Below are 22,068 nucleotides of genomic sequence, written 5' to 3' on the forward strand. Positions count from 1 at the left end.
TGTTGAAACTAGAAGGTACTGTTCAGAACTAGGAAGAAAGTTACCAGTGCTGGGGGTGGGGGAATTGGGGAGATGTAGGTTAAAGAGCACAAATTTGCAGTTAACATAGCCTGAATAAGTCTGGAGGTCTAATGTACAGCACAGTGACTCTACTTAATAATATTATTTTATATAGTGGAAGTTTGCTAAGAGAGTAGATTTCAGATGTTCTTGACACACATGTACGCAAATACAAGGTAACTGAGGAGATGGATAATGTTAATTTGCTTTACCATGGTAATCATTTCACTATGTATGTCAAACATTGTGTTATAATGTTATATACTTTACATATCAAAAAATTTCAATTAGTTTTTCATTCTGTTGAGTAAATGCATTCCAATTAGGATACCTATAAAGTGAATATACAAATGTATCGATTAGTGTGATTTATTTATATTTACATATTATATGCATTAGAAAGCTATAATGCTGAGTAACACAATTATTTACAAAGCTTTTGTTTATTAAAATAATTTTTGTAATATCTAATTACATGGACAGTGTTGTACAACCATCTCCACTATTTCCGCAACCTTTTCATCATCCCAAACAGAAATCATTTAACCACTAAGCAGTAACTTCCATTTTCTTCCACACTGTAGCCCTGGGCGACCTCTAATCCATTTTTGGTCACCATGATTTTTTTCTATTTTAAATATTTCATGGAAGTGGAATCATAACAATATTTTCCTTTTGTGTCTGGCTTATTTCACTTAGCATAATGCTTTTGAGGTTCATCCATTTGGTAGCACGTATCAAAACTTCATTCCTTTTTATATTTGGATAATGTATATATATACAACCTTTTGTTTATCTACTCACCTGGTGATGGAAACTCGTCTTTACCTTGTAAGTTTTGTGAAGAATGCTTCAATGAACATTAACATACAAGTGTCTGTTTGAGTAGCTGTTTTCAGGTTTTTGGAGTGTGTACTTAGAAATGGAACTTCTGGGTCATGTGGTAATTCTGTGTTTGGCTTTTTGAGGAACTGTTAACCTTTTATCTATAGTGGCTGCACACTTTTACATTTCTAACAGCAATGTGCATGTTCTGATTTATCCACATTCTCACCACCACTTGTTATTTTCTGTTTTTTTTTTTTTTTTTTTTTTAAATTATAGTCACCCTAGTTAGTGTGAAGTGGTATCTCCATTTGATTTTGATTGCATTTGTTTAATGATTAATGATAGTGAATATCTTTTCATGTGCTTATTGGCCATTTGTATATCTTCCTTGGAGAAATGTTTATTCAAGTCTTTTGACTTTTAAATTGGGTTTTTTTTTTTTTTTTTTTTTTTTTTGCTGTTGTTAAGTTGTATGTATTTTAACAATATATTCTGGATATAAATAGGTACCTATCCAGATTTACATCAGATGTATAATTTGCAAACATTTTCTCCCATTCTATAGGTTGTCTTTTCACTTTCTTGATAATGTTCTGTCATGCACAAAGGTTTTTAATTTTGATTAAGTCCAAACTTTGTAGTTTTTCTTGTTTCTTGTGCTTGTTTCTTATGTTTTTCTTGTTGCTTATGCTTTTGGTGTCAAAACTAAAAATATACCGCTAAATCTAAGATCGCAAAGCCTTATGTTTTCTTCTAAGACTTTTATGGTTTTACATGTTATATTTAGGTTGTTTATTCATTTTTTGTTAATTTTTGTATATGGTATGAGGTAGGCATTCAATTTCATAGTTTTGTATGTGGAAAACCAGCTGTCCCACCTCTCTTTCTTAAAGAGAGTATTCTTTCCCTCATTGAATGGGCTTGGCATCCTTGTGGAAAAGAAATCAATTTGCTATAGCTGTATGACTTTATTTATGTACTCTTAATTCTATTCTGTTGGCCTTTGTGTCTGTCTTTATCCCGGTACCACCTGTTTTGATTACTGTAGCTTTGTAGTAAGTTTTGAAAAGTAAAATGTGTGACTCTTTCAATTTTTTTCTGTTTTCAAGATTGTTTTGACTCTTTAGGCCTCTTGAAATTTCACGTGAATTTGAAGAGCACATTTTCATTTCTGTGGAAAACACTGTTGGAATTTTCATAGAGATTGCATTGAATTTGTAGATTGTTCTAGGAGTATTGACATCTTAACACATTAAGTCTTCCTATCCATGAACATATGATGTCTTTCCATCTTTTTTTTTTTTTTTTAAAGAAATCAATGTTCAGCATACAGATGATTCACCTTGGTTAAATTAATTCCTACCTATTTTTTCCTCTAGATGCTATTGCACTTTTTTTTTTTTTTTTTTTCTAAAGACAGAGTTTCACTCTGTTGTTCAGGCTGGAGTTCAGTGGTAGGATCATGGCCCACTATAGCCTTGACCTCCCAGGCTCAAGCAATTCTCCCACCTCAGCTTCCTAAGGAGCTGGGACTACAGGCATGTGCCACTATATTTGGCTAATTATTAAAATTTTGTAGAGATAAGGTCTTACTTTCTTGCCCAGGCTGATCTCGAACTCCTGGGCTCAAGCTGTCCTCACACCTCTGCCTCCCAAAGTGCTGGAATTACAGGCGTGAGCCGCCGCACCTAACCCTATTGTAAGTTTTTAAAAATTTCCTTTCCGTTTTTTCTCTTCTGATTTTTATTGCTGGTATATAGAAGCAAAACTGAATTTTTGTGGTGATAATTTCACCAAAAATAGTAAATTATTAGGCATAAATTTAACAAAAGCCATGCAAGATCTCCATCCTGAATACTACAGAACATTGTTAAGATTCATTTAAGGATGAATAAATGGAGAAATTTACAGTGTTTATGAATCAGAAGATTCAATTTGGTTAAGATGTCATTTCTTCCCTAACCTATATTGATTGATTCAGTGTAATCCTCATTATAATTTCAGCAGGCTTATTTTTCATAGAAATTGGCAAACTGATTTTAGAATTTATGTGGAAATGTAAATGCTACCTTAGCTAAAAGTGTTCTGAAAAAGAAGAATAAAGTTTGAGGACTTAACAGCCTGTTTTCAAAATGTATAAAGTTATAGTAATTGAGACTATTCTATTAGCAGGAAGAAAGCCATATATGTCAATACAGCAGATTAGTAAGAAAAGAAATGTGTGTGTGTGTGTGTATATATATATATCTATATATATTTATATGTACACAGTCCTGTGCTTCATACCATAGAAATTAATAAACCTGAAGTGGTTTGTATACCTAAAAATAAGAGCTAAAACTATAAAACTTGTCTAAGAAAACAGTAGAAAATTGTAATGACTTTAAGAAAATATTCCTTAAATAGGTCACAAAAAGCACAAGTTAGATAATTTTTAAATGGATAATTTTGACATTACTAAAATAAAGAACTTTGGTCTTCAAAAGAAATTGTTTAGAAAATGAAAAAGCCAAAGACTGGTGGAAAATATTTGTAATACATATATCCAACCAAGACTATTTATTTAGAATATATAAGTAACTTCTTACAAGGCAGTAATGAGTCAGACAGCTCAGTGAAAACAAGAGTAAAAGATTTGAACAGACACTTCACCAAAGAAGGTATACAGATAACAATAAACAAAAGAAAAGATCTTCACCATCTTTGTACCATTAGAGAAATGCCAGTTAAAATGGTGAGACACACACTTTAGAAAGGCTAAATTAAGAAGACTGACAGTGCCTCGTCTAAGGCAGATATAGAGCAAATGGACCTCTCATTCATTTCTGTTAGGAATAGAAAATGTTACAGTTTGACAGTTCTTACAAAGCTAAACATGCATTTGCCACGTGATACAGTCATTCCACTCTCCTAGTTATTTACCCAAGAGTTAGGAAAACATGTCAATGTTTTGGCAACATCATTCATGATAGCCCAAAACCGGAAACAACCCAGATATCTGTCACCTTGTAAATAATTTGTGGTATATACATACAATGAAATCCTAGTCAGTAATGAAAAGGAACACACTACTAATACATGCATCAGAATAGATTCATCTCAAAACTCTTATGTAAAGTATTTCTTTATTTTTTATTTTTAAAGTTTTTCTTATGTAGGTACAACTATAGTCGTAGAAAACAGAACACTGTTGCCAGAATGCTGGGGGAGGGAATTGACAGCAAATGTTAGCAGGAAACTTTTTCAGGTCCTTGAAATGTTCAATATCATGATTTTGGTCGTAGTTACGTAACTATATATATTTGTCAAGATTTGTTGGTTAATTTTATTCATTATAAATTATCCCTCCATAAAGCTGAACAAGAAAAAAAGCATTTTTAAAAATCAGGCTTCTTTTAAGTCATAGAAAGCTTGGATAGAATCACTGGTTTATTCTTTTTCTGGACTTTCACAAACAGGGGTCTACATGTCTTTGGTAGGAAAAGAAGAAAGGTAATCAATAAGAATGTAGCTATCTAGCCTCAGGTGTTGGTTGAAGGTTAAAGTTATGTTTAGAAAAGAAGTTAATTTTGCTTAATAAAAAGTTACATTAGGTTTAATACATTGAATATTTAATTTTTAGCTTCTTAGTAATGATTGTCATCATTTTAATTGGCTTTAGAAATATAAACCTGGTCGATGTGATGATATTTTGAAATGGAAGCCTCCCAGTCTGAATTCTGTGGATTTTCGTCTAAAAATAACAAGAATGGGAGGAGAAGGGTAAGTATGCACTTTTGTACTTTTTGCATGAAATAATACTGTTTGTGTAAGGCTTCACCTTTTACAGGGTATTTCATGTATACTTTACAATACTTTAAAGAAAGAAACGAAAATACTTTATTTTACAAAATATTTTACATATACATTAATCTCATTTTCAGAGATTACTCCTTTGACCTGTGTCAGCTAACATTTTGCAGTTTCCTTTAAACTTTACTGATCTTTGTTTTAAAATCACTTTTCATTAATATAATATATTATTATATTAATAATAGCAATATGAAAGTTAATAATATTAAAAAATGAACTTTGGCCGGGCGCGGTGGCTCACGCCTCTAATCCTAGCACTTTGGGAGGCCGAGATGGGTGGGTTGCTTGAGCTCAGGAGTTTGAGAGTAGCCTGGGCAACCTGATGAAACTCCCTCTCTACCAAAAATGCAAAAATTAGCTGGGCTTGGTGGCACATGCCACCAAGCTACTTGGGAGCTGAGGTGGGAGGATTGTTTGAGCCTGGGAGGCAGAGGTTGTAGTGAGCTGAGATTGCACACTGCTGCACTCCAGCCTGGGTGACAGAGTGAGACCTCATTCCCCCTCACCGCCCCCCCCCCCCACAAAAGAACTTTGTTAAATTGCAAAGTGAAAATTTTACTAAATTTTGAGATTTTACTAAAAAATAGTTCTGTTATATGAATTATAGATCTAGATATAAGATGATCATTGGTATTATAATTAAGCATATCAAAATAAGTCTTTTTTACTTTGAAGGAAAATACTTCATGTTTGCATTTGCAGAGCAAATATTTTCTATACTTTTGTAGGGTAAGGGCTTAACTGTTGACTTTCATTAAGGTTTTTCATAATGTTTATTAAGTGTTAATTTTTTAATTTATTGGTTAATCTTCCTTTTGTGACTTTTTTGGTTGCTGTCTTAGTATAAAAGATGCTTTAGCATGAATATTTTGAAAATTTTTCCAAAGCCTTGTTTTTGTTTCACTTCTGTTCTATAAATTTTTAAGTGTCTTGTCTAAGTAAATACATTACAACAAAATAAGAAATCCTTATTCAAGGAAATCAGAGAAAGTAAATAGGATAATATTAGCAAAGAAATTAAAACTTACCAGTGTATCCTGTGAAATTTTTACTTATCAAAGGTAAAGCACCGATAGCATTTTTACTAGCTAATGGAACAGGGGATATATGGAGTCCAGACTCCAAAATATTAAAATATTTTAAGAAACTATGCATTATCAAAGAGAGGAAACTCTGCATTGTGGTGAATCTTAAGTGAAAAGGTGGGTTTAATAAAGCATGTGGATATTCGTTTTCAAACAGTAGGGTATTTAATATTTTATTTTAGGCTGGGTGTGGTGGCTCATGCCTGTAGTTCCAACACTTTGGGAGGCCAAGGTAGGAGGATCACTTGAGGTCAGGAATTTGAGACCAGCCTGGGCAACAAAAGGAGACCCTGTTTCTAAAACAAACAAAAATTAGCTGGGTATGGTGGTGCATACCTGTGGTTCCAGCTACTTGGGAGCAAGACTTTGTCTCAAAAAAAACAAAAAGAGAAAGAAACACACACACATGCACACACACACTATCCCTAAATGTTTGTGGCTTAATTTACAATTGAGACTTACTGGCAAAAAATTGTTACAACAATTATCTGGAACCCCCAAGAATATATTGAACTCTATATAGAGTCTGATTATAATCTGAGGATAGATAAATTTGATACTATAGGAATAGGTGGAATACATGCACGTGAATGACTTTCAGGATAATTTCAAAAATATCTTTCTCTTATCTAAACATTGGATAAATATTGATATGTTGAACTCAAAATTAGCCCAATGTACAGATTTTCTCAGTTGCCAGTCAAATGTGGGATTGTTGATCACTAATCGTGCAAGTTGGGTGTAGGCTTGATATGTTCTTCTGGAAGTGCCTTATAGAAGACCATCTCGCTATTAGAAAAATGGAGGCTAACAAACTAATTCTAGTGGGGCTACACTTGTTTTGTTTTGTTTTGTTTTTTTGACACAAGCTAATACAGTTCTTTGAAAAATAAGACTTCAAAGATGAGGTAAAATTTGTTAAACTGCTTCATTACTAGATCTTCTATTTTTCTTAATGCTATATTTATATTTGGTTAAAAAATATAGACTCTCGGATTGTTTCGTTGGGTTTTTAAAAAATCGCTTACTTTTGCCTTTTACAGTCATAATTCTTAGTGGCACTTAAAGGCTTCATGAGGCTAAACACAGAATACTCATTTCTCTAGTAGTAAAAAATGTTACTTTTACTTGTAATTTCCTATTGTAATTAAACATAGCATGATGTAATTCAGTTTAGTAGTTTGTCATCCTAGTTTTGCTTTTTTTCATAGTACGTTTTAAATATATTTTGTTCTTTTAAAATTTTACCTATTTATATGTCTTCTTCCTAAAAAATGGAATTACTTTTGAGTCTAGCGCATCTTTAAAACTCATCCAAATGTTACTCTAAGGTGATTTTCAGATAGGAATGTGCAACTTACATCAGTGTATGTACATTATTTGTGTAATGGTAGTCAGTTTTCAAATATAGAATATTTAATATGAAATATAACATGGTAACTATTGCATAAAACATATTTAGTTAGCCAGAGTAATATGCTTTTTCTAAATGTAAAGAATGTTGTGCATTATAGCAGTCTTTACTGAATAAATGAGTTTATATGTAATGCTTAGCATTAACTCAGTATTTTAGAGAATATTGTAAGAAATATGCCTATAATAGTTTGAAAGGGGAGTAGGTATGTTTCTGAATCATTAAGCATGCACTAGTGAAGTGGGACTAAGCTATTAAAACACCATGAGAGAAGCTCATTTCTTTGATTGTACTTCCAAATATTTCCACAAAGCCTAAAATGGAATACAATATCTTGAAGGTATATAAATAGTAGTCTTTGAAAATGACTGCAGTAGTTTTCTAAGAAATGAAGACTGAGGCATTCTAGGTATGTTATTGAGTTTGACTTTAATGAGGTGCTAATAGTATAGATTTCTGTTAGATTAAAATTTAATACAAATAGAAAAATCTGTTCTATGTGTTGAGTGCCCTGTTGATGGCAATTAAAATCTGTACTTTGCTCTTTTCATTTCCTATTATCATTTCTGAAAATTTGAGATATATTTACATTGATTTATCATGGCCAAATATAACTTTTGTATATCTTAGCAATTTATATTGTGTTGAGTTTTATAGACAATACGGATTTTCATCTGAGAGCTATTCGTTGTTTTAAAAATATGATGGCTTTATATTAACTAACTTGTGACCTAAGAGTATGGTCATGGTCAAAAGCTAGAATTACAAAAGTAGTCTGTACTCTGGAAATTGCAAACTCTTGAGTACAGTGTCAGTGATATATAGTGATTGGTATAAACTTATTATTTGTATAGAATAGTATTTTAGAGTACAGATTTTAAAGCTGGACTGCCTAGGTTATCTCCTTACTGTCTGTGTGATTGAGCACATTACTTTTTTCTGTTTGTCAAGTTCTTCATCAATAAAATAAGAGTTGGCCTCATGAGACTTTGTAAGGATTTAATAAGCTAATGTATGTAAAATGTTTAGAACAGAATCCGGTACTTGGTAAACGTTGAAATATTTGCCGTTATTTTTATTGTTTTAATCAAAACAAATTTAAAAGTGCGTCTTACCTTCTTGCTGCTTCTGCAATACTATCTGTTACTTGCTGCACTAAGTCCAACTTTCCGTGTGAATCATTTCCTATTTGATTCCAATCTTTGTTAATTTTCCCTTTTAAAATGCATATATCTTTAGCTTATTTGTGTAATTTATCATAACTGTTAAACACCTGGAGAGCAAGAGCACAGCAAAGTCAGTAACTTTTCATTATAGACGTTTTTGTAATAAGTCTCTTAAAATAACCTTGACAGTATATATACTGGTATAAATAGTATATAGTGGTTAAGAACATAGGTTATTGGCCAAGTTTGCCCAGAACTAAATCCAAGTTCCACTACTTATTTGTTGTGTGCTCTTGTTACTTAACCTACCTCATCTGTAAAATGTCCACAGGAATAATGTTTATTTTGTGGATTTGTTGTGCTGAAGATTTATTTACACTCAATATTTAATTGCAGGGGTAAACAAAGTAAATGTAAGTCTGCCTTTATAGAATTTACAAGCTAATGGGCTAAAATGAAAAAATAATACTGCTTTATGAGGTTCTGTGAGGATTAAATAAATGATGCATGTAAATTCAGTATAAAACTCAATAAATAAATGTTTCCTTTAAAAAATGGTTATAGTTATTAACTGAACCTCAGCAGAATGTATGGTTAAGTCATGAATTAAAAACATACTCTGTATTATCAAGTGGAAAAAAAGTGCCCTGAATGAAGAAGCCTCACTTGGCTGTGAAAATATAAAGATTTTTGACCTTCTAATAAAAAATATACATTCTAAAACAAGAATGAAATGTAATTTTTTTTTTTTTGAGACGGAACTTCACTCTGTCCCCTAGGCTGGAGTGCAGTGGTGCGACTCAGCTCACTGCAAGCTCTGCCTCCTGGCTTCACGCCATTCTCCTGCCTCAGCCTCCTGAGTACCTGGGACTACAGGCGCCACCACGCCTGGCTAATTTTTTTGTATTTTTAGTAGAAACGGGGTTTCACCGTGTTAGCCAGGATGGTCTCAATCTCCTGACCTCATGATCCACCCATGTAGGCCTCCCAAAGTGCTGGGATTACAGGCGTGAGCCACCGTGCCTGGCCCAAAATGTAATTTTTTACCTATCACATTGAAAATATTAACATTGTCCCTTTTGGTTAGAATGTGAGCAAATAGGTACCCTCCTAAACTGTTTGGTAGGAACAGAAGTTGGTACAACTCTTTCAATGGGCAATAAGGTAGTTTATATCCTGAGAAAATATGCTCCAATTTTGTGAAAGGAGATATCTTGTTTGTCTTCTACATAGTTGTATTCTTAGTACATAGTGTGGTGACTTGTTTATAGTAGGCGCTCCAGAAATATTTAGTGATGGAATGTATATACAAACAAATAAGAATATGTAAAAGTATGTGTATAATAATTTTATTGAGGCATCATTATAATAGTGAGAAACTGGAAATATTCAATGTCTTTTTCACTGTAAAAGTCTTTTGTAAAATATAGTTGTATACATGTGTCTTCCTGTATGTGTTTCCAGGAAAGTTGTTAATAGTATTCTAAAAATCTCTAATAGTTATCTTTTACAAATTGGCCTAGTCTGTTGAGATACAAGATTTCCTAGAGCTTTGAGGTTGATCTCAGACCTAGCATCTATATTTGTTGTTTGATTTTGCATTCACACATAGTTGTGTGATGTTAATAGACATACCAGTTTGGATTTAGTTAAAAACAGAAACACAGCAAATATTTTAACAGAATGAATTTATTTGAAGAATTGTCTGTTACAAAAGAACTGAAGAGATGAAAAAATCTTGCAGAGAAAGCAAGCACTGCAGGAAGCATATACTATGCAGAGAACTGGGGTAACAAAGAAATGAGGGTAGATTATTAAAATTTAGAAGATTGGAGGAGGCCTTATAGGGTTCATAAGAAGCCAGTTGCTGCCCAGCTGTCGTTCTTGCCACAAGATCTTGGAGAAAGGATTCAGAGGCTCCAGACAATTGATATACTGGGTTATAAGGCCCAAGTGGCAGAGCAACTTACACTACAGCCTGAACTTGTTGCAGAGTCATCTGTTGTTCTGATTTCAACTTAAAAATGGTAGTCTAACAGGTTCCTTGGTCAATGAGTTGGAGTACTGCCTCAAAATCCAGTGATTGTTAACCTTTGTAACGTCCTTTTTAGTATCCACTGATAGTGCAAGTACAGTAACTTGTCTCTGACACCTTGGAGAAGCTATCCTGATAGGCTTCCAACCATTGGACCCCTAGAAATCTTACTTAGGCAATGGGCTCTTAAATTTTGTGGGTTTTATGTCTTCTGTCTTACATGTGTCTTAGTAAGATGTCTAAAGAACTTTATACTTCCTCCTTATCACTCTCAATAAGTACAAAATCATCAGCATTGTTGATCAGTGATTTGCTCTGTGTAGTGTCAGAGGGACCACTGTCTCTGAAAAAAATTAAAAAGACAATAACAAGTGATAGTGAGAAACTGGAGTCCTTACACATGGATGTTGAGATTGTAAATTGGTGCAGCCACTGTGACAGTTACATAGTTCCTCAAAATGTTTAAGATAGACTTACCATATGACTCAGCAATTCCACTCTCAAGTATATACCCAAGAGAAATGAAAATGTATACCCACATGAAACTTGTATGTGAATCTTATCAGCATTATTCGTAATAGCCAAAGGGTGAAAACAGCCCAAATATTTATCAACTGACACATGGATAAATATGCAAGCAAAATAACTCTTCCACCAGGCACAGTGCCTTACTCCTGTAGTCCCAGCACTTTGAGATGTCTGAGGTGGGCATATTGCTTGAGTACAGGAGTTTGAGACCAGCCTGGGCAACCTGGTGAAACCCGTCTCTAACAAGAAAGAAAAAAAAAAAAAGCTGGCCATGATGGCACATGCTACTCAGAGGCTAAGGTGGGAGGAACACCTGAGCCTGGGGAGGTTGGGGCTACAGTGAGCCATGGTAGTGCCACTACACTCCAGCCTGAGTGACAGAGTGAGACCCTTTCTTAAAAAAAAAAGGAAAAAGAAAATACCTTTCATTTAGATGACTGTAGTGGATCCTCTTAAGCAAAGAGACTCTGGATATTATGCAAACTGGATTTCAGTTCCACCTCTGCCACTCTTTACTCAAGTTATCTCTGTGTTGCTTGTGTTTCTGTAACTTCATTATGTGGATAATAGTGCCTACCTCATGTAGGACTTTAATGATATAATACATGTAAGTCCTTTAAACTACTGCATGTTACATAATAAGTACTATATATATATTTACTATTTTTTAAAAAGACCACTGTCTCTGTAGATTATACTATGGCAGAGGGCAGAAAAGCAGTATGCTATGGCTGCAAGATATACTATTGGTCATGCTAGGCAAGGGCAGATGTCTTCCAAAAGCACCACAGATTGGTACGGAGAAAAAAGCATTTGTCACCTTGTTGTATATAAGATTTTAGAGGCTATGCTGATTTGTTTCGTTAAAGACTGCACATCTGAAATGGCAGCTGCACTTGGTTTAACAACATGATTAAATTTATGATAATCAAAAATTATTCTAAATCTTTGATGGTGGTACTAATTTTTGCATTTCCCTTGGAGATATATTATTGCTTTTGGTTTATTTTCCTGGTAGGGAGGGCTGGTTGAAGGGGCTTTTATTTGGCCTTTCCTAGCATAATGACCCTTATTCCATGGGTCAGACAGCCAATGTGGAAATTGAGTTTCCAAGTATTTCTCTTCCAGTTATACATCCAGTAACTGGAAAATAACCGCAGGTTGTACTTGTGGACATACCGTCCCACTTAGATTTAAATTTGAGCCAGTAATCCATTTATCACCAGATTACCCTAAGCTCTCCATTTAACTTACGGACTGCAGTGGCATTTTGGGTCCCTGGCAATTCGTGTGTGTTTAAAGTTAAGTGTCTGGTAATCGCCTAGTGGTCCGGGTATCCTCTCTTTTGGATTAGAATTTTTCTTTTGAAAAAGAGAACACCCGGACCACTAGGGGATTACCAGACACTTACTTTAAACAGACACGACCGCTAGGGTATTTACCCCTAGGGGATTACCAGAACAATCGCTTTAGCAAGTGCTGCTCATCTTTTGAAAAACAGTTGGAAGATTTACAGCAAGGGTCAGCACATTTTTTCCATGAAAGGCCAGATAGCAAATATTTTAGGGTTTGTTGCCTGTATATCTCAACTACTCAAGTCTACCATTGTGGTGCTAAATCAAACCTAGACAATATGTGTATGAGTGACCATGACCGTGTCACAGTGAAATTTTATTTACAAAAACAGGTGTGAGGCCAGATGTGGCCTGTAGACTATAGTTTGCCAACTGTGGATTTACAGTACTGTGCATGGTTGTAGTAGTATTGCAGTGCCTTCTTTAAGGGGATCTGGCCTCCCACTTGTATTGGGAGGCTTAGGTATTTTTGTTGTTGTTTGTTTGTTTTGAGACGGAGTCTTACTCTGTTTCCCAGGCTGGAGTGCAGTGGTGCGATCTCGGTTCACTGTAACCTCTACCTCCCGGGTTCAAGCAATTCTCCTGCTTCAGCCTCTGGAGTAGCTGGGATTACAGGTGCCTGCCACCATGCTGGGCTAATTTTTTGTAATTTAATAGAGATAGGGTTTCACCATGTTGGCCAAGCTGGTCTTAAACTCCTGACCTCAAGTGATCCACCTGCCTCGGCTTCCCAAAGTGCTGGGATTACAGGTGTGAGCCACCACGCCTGGCCAGAAGGTTACAGTTTGTTAACCAGCTAAGGTCTGCACATTTAAAATTGAGAAATGCTAGCTTCCTAGCAAGCACAATGGAATATATAGAATTGACTACATGGTTCTCCTTTACTTCCTATCGGAAAAGTCTTTTTACTCTGCTGGCAGTGTGTGTGTGTGTGTGTGTGTGTGTGTGTGTGTGTGTTTTGCTTAAATTCATTAAAAAAAAAAGAATGAGCTGGGTTTGGAAGCTGAGGCAGGAGGATTGCTTGAGCCCTAGGAGTTAGAGTCCAGCCTATACAATACAGCAAGGTCTCTTCTCTGCGGGGGAAAAAAAATTCGTTTTCTCCTGCTTATTTGAATTAGTGTTATTCTTTTTGAGAAGGAAATTACGGTGGTAAAATATTTTTCTGAATGTTGAAAAACTGTTCTTATATAAGGAAGGATTAAGTATAGGGGGAAAAGTCTTATTACTTTGCTGAGCGGCGTTTTTCTGTTTTCTACCCTCTGCCTCTTTCTCAAAATGAAATGCTTAATTCTTTTATTTAAAAATTATTTTAAAGAAAGTAGAGATAAAAACACTAATGTAATCACTGTTATTCCAGAGTATGCTTAATGACTAAGCTATTTGGCATATAGCTTGTTGTATTTTTTAATGTATAACATAGCTATTTTTATTATTTAGCAAATGACCCATAGTAACTGCTTTCTTAATTGAAAATATTCTCATCACCCAAACATGTTTTAAGACAAGTGTTTCGTTGGCTTTCGGTCTTTGAATGGTTAGTACTCTTAACATTCTTGATTATGTTTTACTTCCAGTGTGCCTAGGAGAGGCAAGGAGGAGCGGTGACTGAACTCGTCTCAGTTCCTTTGCCTGGTTATCTCTTGGGTATTAGTAACTCTTGTTTCCTCTGGTATTTCATCCTTCCTGCATTCAGCAGAAAATCTTTCCCAGGCCTCTTACCAAAAACCAACATCATAATCAAAGTGCCTAGAAGTAACTAGTAGAAGAAAAGGAGTATGTGGCTTTAAAATATCTACTTATGATCTCACTGGAGTCAAATTCCTTATTTTTACTTGTTAATTTACTAAATAGAAATGTATATCACCTTTGTGTTATAATTTGGTTCTTTGGAATTTAATTTTCACATTTGTTTTAACACTATTCTTTACGTTAGAACCTTTTGCTTATGTAATTTTTCTCAATGTATGTTTTCCCTAATTGCAATTTCTCTAAGTTACCTTTTGTTTATGTTATAAAAAGCTTGTTACCTGGTGGATATTATGTAGATTAAATATTAGTTAAATTCCTACTTTGAATCACATTGAAGGTGGTGGGGGGAAAACGAAGTAACTTAGGAACATAGGATTTGAGTGCAGATCCTCATGAGAGATGAGATGGGAAGAACTGCAAACAAATCTTAACCTCCTTTTTTATTAGGTTTGTTTTTTGCTGTAATTATGGTTGTGAAACTCCAAACTACTTTAGAAGTGTTATAGGATTGAGCAAATGGGTTGTCCAGGTTCTCAGTGAGGAGGGAGAAAGATACAAATATGAAATGGAGGAAGGCAGTGAAGAACTCTGTGAGATGGATTAGAAGTTTTAAAATATTTGAATATATATGTTCACATGTATGTGCATGTATGTGAATATATATACATGATTGTGTTTGTGTATGTAACATGTGATATGCATAAACTTATTTCCTAGCTCTGTCCACTGACAGGACCTATAAGCAGAGGCACCCTGGTAATAATGAGCATATCCAGCACAAAGATTTTGGTGTCTAACACCATTTCTCACCAAAAAGAACCAGAAATCTTCAGAGAAATGGCTTATTCTAGAGCTGGGTAGGGAAGATGCCGGATAGGCGTAGGATACCTTCTTATGCCAGAAAGTAAGAAACTACATCCCCAGCTCAACAAAAACAATGTGTGTCAAAAGGGTACAGGAGCCAACTTGAAGGTGTTCCCACTGGCCAGACCTGGGATATAATGTGGACACCAGAGGGACAGTAATGAATTATAAACTTTGCTAAAAATAGGAATCTATGAGTCCATACTGCCATGCTGGTAATAAATGAGAAGAGGTGGTTTAGCTTTTAGCAGAATGCTGATTGGTAAATGTTCTAAGAGTCCTGGATTTGGAAAATTATTTTGCCACCACCATAGTAAAGATCAGCTCAAGCAAAAATAATCAATGAATGCTAAGTCCGGGAGGGACATTTTTATAAGAAGCAAGATATTTTCATTGTTGTAAATGTCTTTCTGTGGATTGCTTGTAACTTGCAAGGGCAAAATAATAGATTAGAGAGTTGAGAAATTGGACAACCCCTTACTAGCTTATCAGAGTTAACATCAGCAGTGAGGATAAAATGAACATTATGCACTACGCCAGTACTATACCTAGTATTTTGACTATGGGTGTCTAGCTCTAATCTAATAATGAGGAAGCATTAAACAAATCCCAAATGTGGAACATTATGTGTGTTTTAAAGGGTCTCTGTGTTATTCAATATGTCAGGTTCATCAAACAAAATCTGAGGAATTTATACTTAAAATATACATAATTTCAGATGATCAGAAACTACCTGGAGTAATAGACACCTTTCGACAAAAGTATAATAGCTCTGAGAGACTTGCCTTGTGTACTTGACTATCCCCTTCTTGGTTGAGCATTAGTTCATTTATTCCTTTCTGTGTACTGGGCACTGGAGTGTATTCAGTGATTACTTTCTAAATTGAATTTCTGAATTACAGTGATCATAGCAGTTATAAAATTAATTTTGGTAATTTCTTATCAAGCAGGGTTTTAATTATTAAAGAAAAATTCACAAGCACTTTTGCCAAACGTTAATCAATTAAGGGCTTTTTGTTTTTCTCTCCCTTATGAGGAGGGAGCATCAACCTTTTAAAATGATGCAATATAGAGACAAAGACTATCAAATAAGTAAAAACAATCTGAGATAACTGAATTTGAAGTATAGTAAGAAAAAATAGATATGAAATCATTTAAAAACAGTTTTGAAATCTTTTAAATCACTTAAATAACCATGTGTCTGATGTATGGTATACTGAAACTTAAGATAATGCTTATGTGACAGATGAAGATTGCCTAAGACTGTCACTTAAACATGTAACAATAGGAGTAAAAGTTGCTTTTTGGAATCTGAGTTTGGAAAATTTCAAAGAGTTTAGGATTAACTTTCAAAAAATTTAGCTACGTGGTTGGCCTGTCAAAACTTAAAGATTATTGAAATCTTATAGTGTGACTTCAAAATATGTCTTTGTCTTTTCAACCAAAATGTATTTTGTTATGTTTTGTTATTTGTTCCTACTTACATTGAATTTATTCAGAAAATTTAACCTGAAAATCTTTTGAAAACATTTTGTTAATCTTCTCTATAACATCATATATTAACTTTTCTGGATTTTCTTAGACATAACAACAGTGAAATTATTTCTGCTATTTAGGGAATACAACATTTTCTCTTTGATTATGAAATTAAATATTAAAGTTTGTATTAGTAAATTCCTTTACTCTCTTTACTTGTTCTTCCCCATATAAGAGATACTTGGAGCCTTACATTATAATTGTTTGCTTTGCATATTTAATACCTTTGTATTTAGATACTAGGTTTGATTTCTCCAGATATACAATCGATATTTTTGCCCCCCAAATCATGCTTTTTGTTATTAAATCATGTACTTCTTCTTTCTTTTTATTGCCTTTAATCCTAAATTTCTCCTAGCATGGTACTAATATTGCCTGTTCTGCTTGCTTTTTCTTGAATTTGTTGTGGATCTTTTCTCCCATTCATGTATCTCCAGCCTTTTTGTTTCACGGTGGTGGGTCACTGCCAAAACTATCATGCTGAGATCATCTGGTTTTAGAACATAGCAAATACATGATCATATATCCTCAGGGACCAGTAACTGATACACGTTTATAGTGCAGCTGTACATGTTTGATGACTAGTCCTTTTGTGAAATTAGTTGGTAATGTAACAGTGTGGCATAGTGGATATTAGTTGTTAGAACTGAAAAGTGGCTCATTAAAGACAATTTGTTTTTTTATGATAAAATTTTGTAACTTTTTTAGTGTTTTAGTCTGAGGATACAAGAGTCATAAAAAGCTGATAACCTTCACTCTCTCAACCTGTCTATCCAGCGCTTTCCTTGACCTTCACTCTGGACAGTTTCCCCCACATTGCTAGCACTTAGCTCCAAGTGAACAGAGTAAACCCGAATGTCATGTTTTTTGAGTTTTCCTGATTTGATGCTATCTTACTGAAACCTGTAGGTTATCTATTAAGAATGTAATTATAAAACATAATTTGTATGTAGTCAATATAGTCATTATTTTCAAACATCAAACTCAATCCTTCGTTGGAAAAATTCTTTTACTTTAAGTGTGTACTTGAAAATATAGTTGGTTTTATTTAACTCAGTCTGTAGCCTCTTATTTTTAACACGAGAATTTAGTCCATTCAACATTTGTATGCTAAAATATGTCGCTTTATTCCTTCTACTTTGTTTATTAATTTTACCTCTTTTTTGTTTGCTTGAGATGGAGTCTCACTCTGTCACCCAGGCTGGAGTGCAGTGGCATGATCTTGGCTCACTGCAACCTTTGCCTCCCTGGTTGAAGTGATTCTCCTGCCTCAGTCTCCCGAGTAGCTGGGATTACAGGCATGCACCGCCATGCCTGGCTAATTTTTGTATTTTTAGTAGAGACGGGGTTTCACCATGTTGGCCAGGCTGGGCCTTGAACTCCTGATCTTGTGATCGGCCTCCCAAAGTGCTGGGATTACAGACATGAGCCACCAAACCCAGCCTAATTTTACCTCTTTAACTTTCCTTTTTAAAAAATTGTTTCTGTGTGATAATTGGAATTAATTGCCTTTTCCTCTTTGTTAACCTGAACTCTATATTAACTTTTCATTATATTATTGGTTACCTTTCCTTTTCTTATATTCATAATCAGATATATTTCTCTGTTATTACTTGAAAATAAGGTACCAACTCTCCCCCACCAAGATGTTCTTTTTTTTTTTTGAGATGGAGTCTCGCTCTGTTGGCCAGGCTGGAGTGCAGTGGCGTGATCTCAGCTCACCGCACCCTCCGCCTCCCAGGTTCAAGCAGTTTTCTGCCTCAGCCTCCCAAGTAGCTGGGATTACAGGCACCCACCACCATGCCTGGCTAACTTTTGAATTTTTAGTAGAGATGAAATTTCACCATCTTGTTCAGGCTGGTCTTGAACTCCTGACCTCGTGATGCACTTACCTTGGCCTCCCGAAGTGCTGGAGTTACAGGCATGAGCCACCGTGCCCAGCCTCAAGATGTTCTTTTCATCCTCCCCCATCATGTAAAAATTTTAGAATACTTTCTAATACCTTACATTTCTTCTTACTTTAGACGTCTTTGGCGTGCTTTTAGTCTCACCACCCATTCGCCCTAGCTTTTGTTGGAAAATTTTACTGGAACATTTTCCCCAAACCAATCCCTACAGGTATTACTGAAAAAACTTAGTAGTTTTGCTTCTAGGCTGTTTTGTTGTTGTAGTAGTTTGTTTGTTTTATGAATTTCTCTTACAGCCATGAATGTCACTTACATTTCAAGAATCTTTTTGTTTGGCTCTTGTACAATTTCCAGTCAGTCTGCCATTATCCAATTTAAATTTAATGGCATTTATATACTGCAAGATTTGTCACCTACCACTTTCTCCTTTTCTTCATTTTCTCTTTCTTGTTCACATTTATTTATTCTTTGGAGTAATTTTCTCAGATGGGAATATATAGATTTTTAATATGAATTTTTTGCCTAACTGCTAACTTTTTTTTTCCAGTCAGGTAAATCATGTCTTACCTAGATATAGAATTATTGGGTGCAGTTCTTTTCTCTTTCTGATTGTCTTTTGGCTCCTTTATGGGGTACTACTGAGACCTGCTTGGTCTTGGAAACCCTAACCCAGCGGCACGAGAAGAATTAAAGACGCACACACACAGAAATATAGAGTATAGAGTGGGGAAATCAGGGATCTCATAGCCTTCAGAGCTGAGAACCTCGAACAGAGATTTACCCATATATTTATTGATAGCAGGCCAGTGATAAGCATTGTTTCTATAGATTATAGATTAACTAAAAGTATTCCTTATGGGAAACAAAGGGATGGGCCAAAATAAAGGGATGGGTCTGGCTAGTTACCTGTAGCAGGAACATGTCCTTAACGCACAGATCACTCATGCTATTGTTTGTGGTTTAAGAACGCCTTTAAGCTGTTTTCCTTCCTGGGTGGGCCAGGTGTTCCTTGCCCTCATTCCGGTAAACTCACAACCTTCAGTGTGGGCGTCATGACCATCAGGAGCATGTCACAGTGCTGCAGAGATTTTGTTTATGGCCAGTTTTGGGGCCAGTTTATGGCCAGATTTGGGTGCCTGTTCCCAACAGGTTACTTTATTCCCATTTTTACTTTTTGACTCACTGGGGCTCAAGTCTGGTTTTTGGAGTGCTCTAAGTGGTGGCAGTCTACACAAGAAGGAAAAATGTATGTTCTTTATCTTGATGGATCATAACTGGAGAATTGTTCCCTACATCCTCTACTCTGTAAAATCTTTCATGTTAGGCCTCAAATATGTTCAACCCATAGGAAGGTCAGGCACATGACCTGGGGCAATGTTGGCCTGTTCTCTAGGGTTTTTAGATTTCAGGTGCCCTGTACTCTTCTCAGGATTTGCTAATTTTCCAATCTTTGTCTTGAGGCTCTTCTCAATCATTTCCCCTGTTAGGAAGCCCTCAAATTTCATACCTCACTTTACTCAGTAGACACTTGGATTCACAGGCTGATAATTCAGAGTTGGGTATGAGGAGAAGTCAGACATGTTTAGATTTATCATCTTCCTAGGATCCTTAATAGTTTATTTTTAATTTCCAAGTAGTCTTTGTCTTCTTTTTTGACCTTATTATTTCTTTTCTTGTTTTATCATTATGACAAGAATGTTCTGAACAATTCCCTCCTAGGGAGGAGAGGGGCAGAATAAAGATTTTCTTTATTTATGTTCTATTTTAACTTCTATTTGTAATCATCCTTAAATTTGTCAAAGGCCTTTTTAACTGGTACTTTCTAAATATCTGAATCTAGAGTGAAACCCTGTCCCTAGTAAGACAAGAAGCTCAGACTATTCAGCTACTTCTCTGCTTCTGCTGCTCTTTGTCAGTATAACCTATGATTTTAGATACAAATCATGTATATTGTGTTTTTTCTTTCAAAAAGTTTTCTTGCATTTATATTTTAATTATATGATTCTGTTTTTAACAGTTATTTAAACTCTTTACTATTTAAATGGTTCCATTTTGGGTAGATTAATATTTAACACTGATTTAAACTTAAATTTTTCTCTATTTTAATTGGAATTGGTATTGACAGTCATTTCATATCTGGCTTTATTCCTTTTTTTCAGAACTTTTCTATCAGTTCAAGTAGTTTTATATATATATATATATATATATATATTTTTTTTTTTTTTTTTTTTTTTTTTTGATACGGAGGTCTCACTCTGTTGTCCAGGCTAGAGTGCAGTGGTGCAAACGCAGCTCACTGCAGCCTCAACCTCCCAGAGTCCAGCAATCCTCCTGCCTTGGGCTCCTAAGTAGCTGGGACTACAGGTGCATGCCATCACACATAGCTAATTTTTCAATTTTTGTAGAGATAGGGTCTCACTATGTTGCCTAGGCTGGTCTCAAATTCCTAGGCTCAAGCAGTCCTCCTGCCTCAACCTCCCAGAGTGCTAGGTGTGAGCCACGTGCCTGGCCTTAGATTATGTTTGTAAGAAGTTATGTTTGTTATTTCTTCACAATCATTATTTCTTCTTATTTCTTCCTAACCAGGAATGTTTCTATTATAGTCTTATTTGCAAAAATACATAATTATCTTAATTTTAGGGGGAAATAAAAGATAACATTACAGCAGCTTTCACTGATTTGTTTTTTTAAGTACTTTGAAATATTAGTTCTATTTATATTTATTTTTATAAGAAGCTTTTTCTCCAAAGAGTATATAAAGACATTTTTTGCTTTTAGAATCTTGATAATATCTGTGGGATCATCAGAAAATTTTAGATTACTGAAATCTTTTTTTATTTTTAAAAATTTTTGTGGATACATAGTAGGTGTATGTATTTATGAAGTACATGAGGTGTTTTGATACAGGCATGCAATGTGAAATAAGCACATCATGGAGAATGGGGTCTCCATCCCCTCAAAGCATTCCTTTGGTTTACAGATAATCCAGTTACATTCTTTAAGTTATTTTACAATGTACAATTAAGTTTAGATGGTGAAATCTTGAAATGTGGAGAATTTCCACTTCTAAAAACATATTTCTCTTCCTAAGTTTGTATTGTATATATATTCAAAAAGATAGAATATTTTTCATGACATTACTTTAGTCTACTACAAGAACAATGGTGTATAATAAAAATATTACTAAGCCTTGGTAAAATGAAGCAGTTATATTGTAGTCTGGTGGCTTATATTTGATATAATTGTAGATGGAATTTTTTAAATTAGCAATTTGTTATAGTTTGCTCTATTAAGACTTAGCCTAAAGTGTTTATGAAATTCCTATATTTTTATTGCTAGACACTCCAAGTTCAAATAATTGTTTATATCCTCAGGATAAAGAAGGAAAGATTTGAGCTTTTTAGCCACTGTACATTTCTTAATTAAAACTAGTGAGGAATAAATTAAATAGCTGTGATTATTAAAATAATAGCAAAATAATTAGTAATGGAATGATATTTCTTTAACTTGCACAGTCTGTTTTGAAACAAGTCATTTAATTTGGTTTAAAGAGTTAATTATGATGAGAGGATATTTAATATCCTCTAGCATATGACAGCTTCAAAATATAAATATGGTAATTTATTATAAAATGAAGAAAGCTGGGGCACATCATTGTTAATGCAGTCCTTTTATCTCTGGAAAATGGA

At 34.6% G+C, this 22,068-nt stretch overlaps 1 protein-coding gene across 1 annotated transcript in view; it reads left to right on the plus strand.

Moving 5' to 3' along the window:
* RNGTT (RNA guanylyltransferase and 5'-phosphatase) overlaps positions 1–22,068 on the plus strand; it is a 330,605-nt gene that overhangs the window by 180,808 nt on the left and 127,729 nt on the right. Inside the window, exon 13 of the mRNA XM_010357776.1 lies at positions 4,550–4,650. Coding sequence (XP_010356078.1) covers positions 4,550–4,650 — 101 coding nt within the window. The remainder of the gene's footprint in view (positions 1–4,549; positions 4,651–22,068) is intronic.

This window comes from Rhinopithecus roxellana, chromosome 4, assembly GCF_007565055.1.
Source record: "Rhinopithecus roxellana isolate Shanxi Qingling chromosome 4, ASM756505v1, whole genome shotgun sequence".
Classification (NCBI taxonomy): Eukaryota; Metazoa; Chordata; class Mammalia; order Primates; family Cercopithecidae; genus Rhinopithecus; species Rhinopithecus roxellana.